The sequence below is a fragment of the Solanum pennellii genome, chromosome 1, assembly GCF_001406875.1.
Source record: "Solanum pennellii chromosome 1, SPENNV200".
In the NCBI taxonomy this organism is placed as follows: Eukaryota; Viridiplantae; Streptophyta; class Magnoliopsida; order Solanales; family Solanaceae; genus Solanum; species Solanum pennellii.
Window position 1 is genome coordinate 91307608 of NC_028637.1, and position 5911 is coordinate 91313518.

General features: G+C 29.1%; 1 protein-coding gene across 1 annotated transcript in view; it reads left to right on the forward strand.

Annotated features, from left to right (window-relative positions):
- Positions 1-3537, forward strand: part of LOC107024880 (furcatin hydrolase-like) — a 7217-nt gene extending 3680 nt beyond the window's left edge. The window contains exons 5-13 of the mRNA XM_015225817.1: positions 510-533; positions 616-703; positions 777-1032; positions 1545-1660; positions 1755-1975; positions 2598-2629; positions 2736-2838; positions 2937-3039; positions 3369-3537. Coding sequence (XP_015081303.1) covers positions 510-533; positions 616-703; positions 777-1032; positions 1545-1660; positions 1755-1975; positions 2598-2629; positions 2736-2838; positions 2937-3039; positions 3369-3537 — 1112 coding nt within the window. The remainder of the gene's footprint in view (positions 1-509; positions 534-615; positions 704-776; positions 1033-1544; positions 1661-1754; positions 1976-2597; positions 2630-2735; positions 2839-2936; positions 3040-3368) is intronic.
- Positions 3538-5911: the final 2374 nt, after the last annotated feature.

Consider the following 5911-nt stretch of genomic DNA (forward strand, 5'->3'; position numbering starts at 1 on the left):
AACTCCCGTCACTACTTCTTCGTTGTCGGTCAATGAGACATACTGGGTACACGTGGTTTCGTACTCATACTACGCTTGTTGCACTCTTTGTGGTGCAGATTCGATTCCGAGTAGGAGCACATCTCGTGGAGCAAATTGAGTCCGGCTTGAAGTTCTTGGAGTTGTGGTGAGCTGCTTGGCTGTTCTGTGGCCCACACCTCCCTCTATCTTTTAATTGTTCTGTTATTAGTATTCAAACAGGATATCCCTTATGTTAGATTTGTCATTTAGTTTCAGACTTGCTTCGAATTTTAGAAGCTCTTGTACTAAGACACCAATTCTTGGGGTGATGTATTTTATCTTCCGCATTTCGTACTTATAAGGAACTCAATGTTGGAGATTTTTGCTAAGCTTTGGTCTTTTTTTTTTTTTACTCATTTGTTGGTTTAGTTGGGTTAATAAGTTGAGTTGGCTTACCTATTGGTTGGGAACATAGGTGCCATCACGACTTGCAAAAATTTGGGTCGTGACAATCAATGAGCTCCTAGCTAAAGGTTAATTATCTCTTAATATTTTATTTTTCTTATTTCGATCCAGGGTAAAAATACGTAACATTATATTTAAAATTTCATCCAGGTATACAACCTATGGTTACCCTATTCCATTGGGATCTACCCCAAGTCCTTGAAGATGAGTATCTTGGCTTTCTCAACACACAAATTATGTAAGTGTAAAACAATTTTTTTGAGCAATTTTTCTCATGTTTTTGTTAATGTATAGTAACATTTTTGTTGTAGTTATGATTTTCAAGATTATGCAGAATTGTGTTTCAAAGAATTTGGTGATAGAGTTAAACTTTGGACCACAATAAATGAACCAAGTGGCTATGCAATTACTGGTTATGACATTGGTATTTTTCCTCCTATGAGATGCTCTTCTTGGAGGACCACTGCTTGTTTTGCTGGTAACTCTTCCACTGAGCCTTACATAGTTGCCCATCATTTGCTGCTTGCTCATGCACAAACAGCCAAATTATACAGAGACAAGTATCAGGTATTCGCTCTGTCTCAATTTATGTAGTACTGTTTAATTGGACGGTACGTACAATCAAGAAAAACCTCTACAACCAATATGAGTTGTAGAGCGTGGTAGAACTGCTTCACCCGTGACCAGGTATTTCGTGTTCGATAGGCCATGCAGTGCGCAATTCAGATTTAGTCGAGGCTTCAAAGTATGCTTCGAATATCAAGTGAAAACCAAAAAAAAAGAACCTCTAAAATTACGATCTACACTTTTGTGTGACTTTAAATTATTGCATAAGGATAAATGGGATGTTTAAAGTTAAATAATTTTTAAATATAAAAAGACAATTTTTCTTTTGAGACGGTCTAAAAAATGAAAATATGTAATTGTAGTTTGGTTCTTTCCTAAATATTGCATCATGAATATTTTTAATTTTGTCGTTTCTATGAGAATAATATCATCACAATGGAAGATTATTATATCTTCTTTGTCATCTGAAAAATATATTTTATATATGAGAAATATAATTTTTTTATATATAGGTATCGCAGAAAGGGGAGATTGGAATAGTACTAGTTGCTAGTTGGTTCGAGCCCTATTCCAAGAGGAAGAAAGATATAGACGCAACACAACGAGCCATCGACTTCTCGCTCGGATGGTAAGTACAATCTCCATATATAGATAAAAACAAATCGAATTATAAATTTCAATAGTTCAAAAATAAAGCGTGACATCGATAAATTACATTTCAGGTTTATACATCCATTAACATATGGTAATTATCCAGAAATTATGTGCAAAATCGTGGGAAATCGTTTACCAAAATTCACAATAGAAGAAGCTGAGATGGTGAAGGGTTCCTCTGATTTCATGGGACTAAATTACTATACAACAATGTATGCAGCAAATCTTAATGTTACTCCAAATAAAGAAAATATTAGCTACCTATCAGATTTTCAAGTAAATCAAACAGGTAATTAATTTACTACTATTATTTTATAAATTGAAACAATTAGTCGATAAATATTGTATCTTATATTCTTATTGTATATTGATATATGCCTTTTGGAATGAATTAGTGTATATTAGACTAACGGATGTAATCATTTTTACGTCACACACTACAATAAAAATATTTTTTAGCGATAATAAATATATACACATTAATAAAGAGGGGTAAATTTTTTACTGATATTAGTTAAGTATCATTAGATTCTATATACAAAGAGTGCTAATTAGCGCTAAAAATACATATTTAGCGGTAATTAAACTATTGTCATTAATTAACTGCCCTTAAAGATAATTTCTAACGTAGTGATAATTCACTTCACACAAATTTTTGGAGCTAACTCGAATTAAAATAATTCTAACATCTTCTATTTAAAATAAAAATGTTTTGAAAGCTATATGAAAAATACTTATAAGTTGCAATCCTTTATATATATTAATATGATGAAAATATAGCTTGAAATATTAATTAGAGTTCATATCGTTTAATTCTAAAAAAAAAAATGTAACAAGTAAAACCGAACGTGATGATATTTTAGTCACAAAACTATTAACACTTCATCTTTTGTTTTTCTTTTCTTTTGTAGTGGAAAGAAATGGAAAGCTTATTGGTGAACCGGCATGTTCTTATACTCTTAATCTTAATTATTATAATTATTTTTCTTCAACGATTAATCTTTTTAATAATATAAAGTGATTTTCTTTAAAAATTTTTTTGGATACAGACAGGATCGGCAGTTTTCCATGTTGTCCCAAGAGGAATTTTAGAAGTTCTTGTCTATACAAAAGAAAAGTACAATAATCCAAAAATTTACATAACAGAGAACGGTATAATAATAAATATTTTTCTACAACTATGATTAATTAATTACAGAATTATTTTTTTTTGTAGAAATTTAATTTAATTTTTTTTTGGTCATAAAAAGGTATGAGTGATGCAAATGTAACAATGGTTGAGAAAGGAGTGAATGACTTGCAAAGAGTGGATTTCTTACGTCGCCATTTCTTGGCCCTTAAAGCAGCCCTTAAGTAAGTAATTAATTATCTTCTTAATTAAATTAATTATAATTAGAATCGTCAAAATAGGCTAGTCTGCCTAGCCCTCGGCCCTTCTAGGATTGGACTGGGTTGAACATTTTAAGACCCTACCAAATGAAGGCCCGGCCCGGCCTAGCCCTTCAAATCCATTGGCCCGCGAGACTTGGCAGGATGAGTCTGAAACGATCCTTTTTGACAGTTCTAATTATAGTTTATCTTTCGCTATCTTTTATGCTAATACTATTATTTGAAATATGTATATTCATATAGAGATTAATGCATTCATGTTTTAATGTTTAATTTTTATTTGTCATTAACAGGAAGGGTGTTGATGTAAAGGGATACTTTGCATGGTCGTTTTTGGATAATTTCGAATGGAGTTCAGGATATACTCAAAGATTTGGTCTTAATTATGTTGATTACAATCATAATTTAAACAGATATCCCAAACGTTCTGCTCTTTGGCTCAAGAAATTTCTTCTTAATTAAATACAAAATTAACAAGTGTAAGATTTAAATGACATCCAAAAATATTCATAATGAGAAAAATTTAAGACTTAGCAAATGTCAAATCATATCTACATCATGTGGACCAAGTTTCCTATTAATATTTCTGTTTGGACTTGCGATTTTATATCGCAATATGAAATTATGAGATGAAATCATCATTCATTGTGTAAACATGCATTTTCATGTAGATATGAAATTTCAAAAAGACATGATTTGAGAATTTCTAATACAAAAAATCTCATATATATATATATATATAAAATTATTATAATATTCCTAATTATAGGTTGTGACTTTTTCAATGAGTTGTGATTTTTCTAAAGAATTGTGACTTTTTCAATAAGTTATTGTGACTTTATCAAAGGGTTGTGACTTCTCGAAAACGTTAAGACTTTTCAGATTAGATTCAAAAAAACAGTTGTTTGTTGACTATAAATAGAGGGGATCCCTTTTATTTTTCAACCATAATTTTCTTAAATATTCGACGCTTCTACTTGCATTTTAAAAAATTTCGTGTAGTTTATTGTTGAGTGAGTTCGAAGTTAAGCGGACAATAAGATATCACTATTCTGATGAAGTTAGTCGTTTTATCCTAAGATAATATATTTCTTAACCTCGAGTACTTGATAAACTACTTCTGATGATATAATCATTATTTTTTCGCTTAGTATGTACTATTTCAACATATGAAGTTAACATGATGTAGTCTAAATTGATTTTTTTTATGTTTATAATTTCTCTTGTGATGTAGATATATGCTTCTGAATATCTTATTCCAAATTTATTAAACTTCTCAAGAGTTAGAGAATTAGCGATTTGTTTTTTTATGCTCCTGACAAAAGAATGACTTTATTCATAAATGCTTCTTATGTGATTTAGATTATCAAGAAGTTTGCATCAAAATAGTTATTACTATATAAACATTGTCCTTTAGTTTTACTGATTTACTATTTCTTAATATTTTAGTATTTTCTACTATGAAAAGTTCATATGAGTTATAATAACGCGATCTGAAGTTTGTATTAGTTTAATTTTTACTATTATTATTTAATACCTAATTTTTCTGAGATAATATTTCCATTAATGCGAGTCTATCTATCCTATATATTTGGTTAGGTATTTATATATGTGAGGAATGTATTATCAAGTTAAGAAGATCTTCTTAACTTCAAATATATTATTTTAAAATGTTCTGATTTTTTTCTTTAAAGAAAAAACTTAGAGCATATTTGAAAATGTGTGAATATATATGAATCATTTAAAATTTATCATCAAAAAATTAAATTTTATATTCATTAATATTGAAATATAAACATTTTTATTTAGTCCCAGTACTAAATTAAAATCTAATAACTATTAAAAGAAATACTAACATTAATTAAATGACCTATTTATTCATGTAAGTATAAAATTCATTAGTAATTCATCTAATTCACATTAATTCTTTAGCTATAATATTATGAATTTTCATAGTTATTATATTAATTATTTGTATCTTCCATCTTTTCTTAATAACTTTTGCCAATAATTTTTCATATTATCATATTGTCCCTATATATGTTGTTTACATCCCTACTCTGTCGAAATAGGGCGAAACGTCGCGGCAACTCGAAAATAATTTAATTGATTTAATTTTAACAATGTTTTAAAAATAAACAAGTTTTAAAAAGAGTCGCCACCTAATTTTTAGGAAAACTAGGAAACCATTAAATGATTTACGAAACCAAATTGATTCTAGGTAAGGGGTTCAAGTTATTCCGAAGGGAAGGGGTTAGGCACCCTTCGGAATCCACAAATGTGGTTCACGACTGAATTCATTTTTTTTCAAATTGAGGAAGAATATAAAATAATGTACAAGTATAATAAACATTCAATATGCACAATAAAATAAAATAATAATTATCGGCCTAAGGTTTGCCTAACGTCAATATTTACAATAATGAAATAAAAGGAGAAACACCTCCGGGTACCTGTAAAGACACTTAGTAAAAGAGTTAGTGCCAAATAAATATAAATAAAAATGAATAACTCAAATAATAACTAAAAAATAAAGATCCGTCTTATTAACATGGGAGGCCTTGGAAATCGACGGTAATTTCTTCATCGGCCATTTCAACAACTAAAATATGTAAACTTAAAATAAAATTCCGTCTTTTAAAATGGAAAGGCCTCCAAAACCGACGGAGAATTTTTTCATTGGCCCTTTTAACAAATATATTTAATATAACTTGAACATCAACAAAACATAACAAACTTATCCCAAGAGAATATGGAAAATAACAATCAAACTAAAACAACATAATTAGAAATGAAAACAACAATAACGTAATATATAAAAATAAAAATAACATTA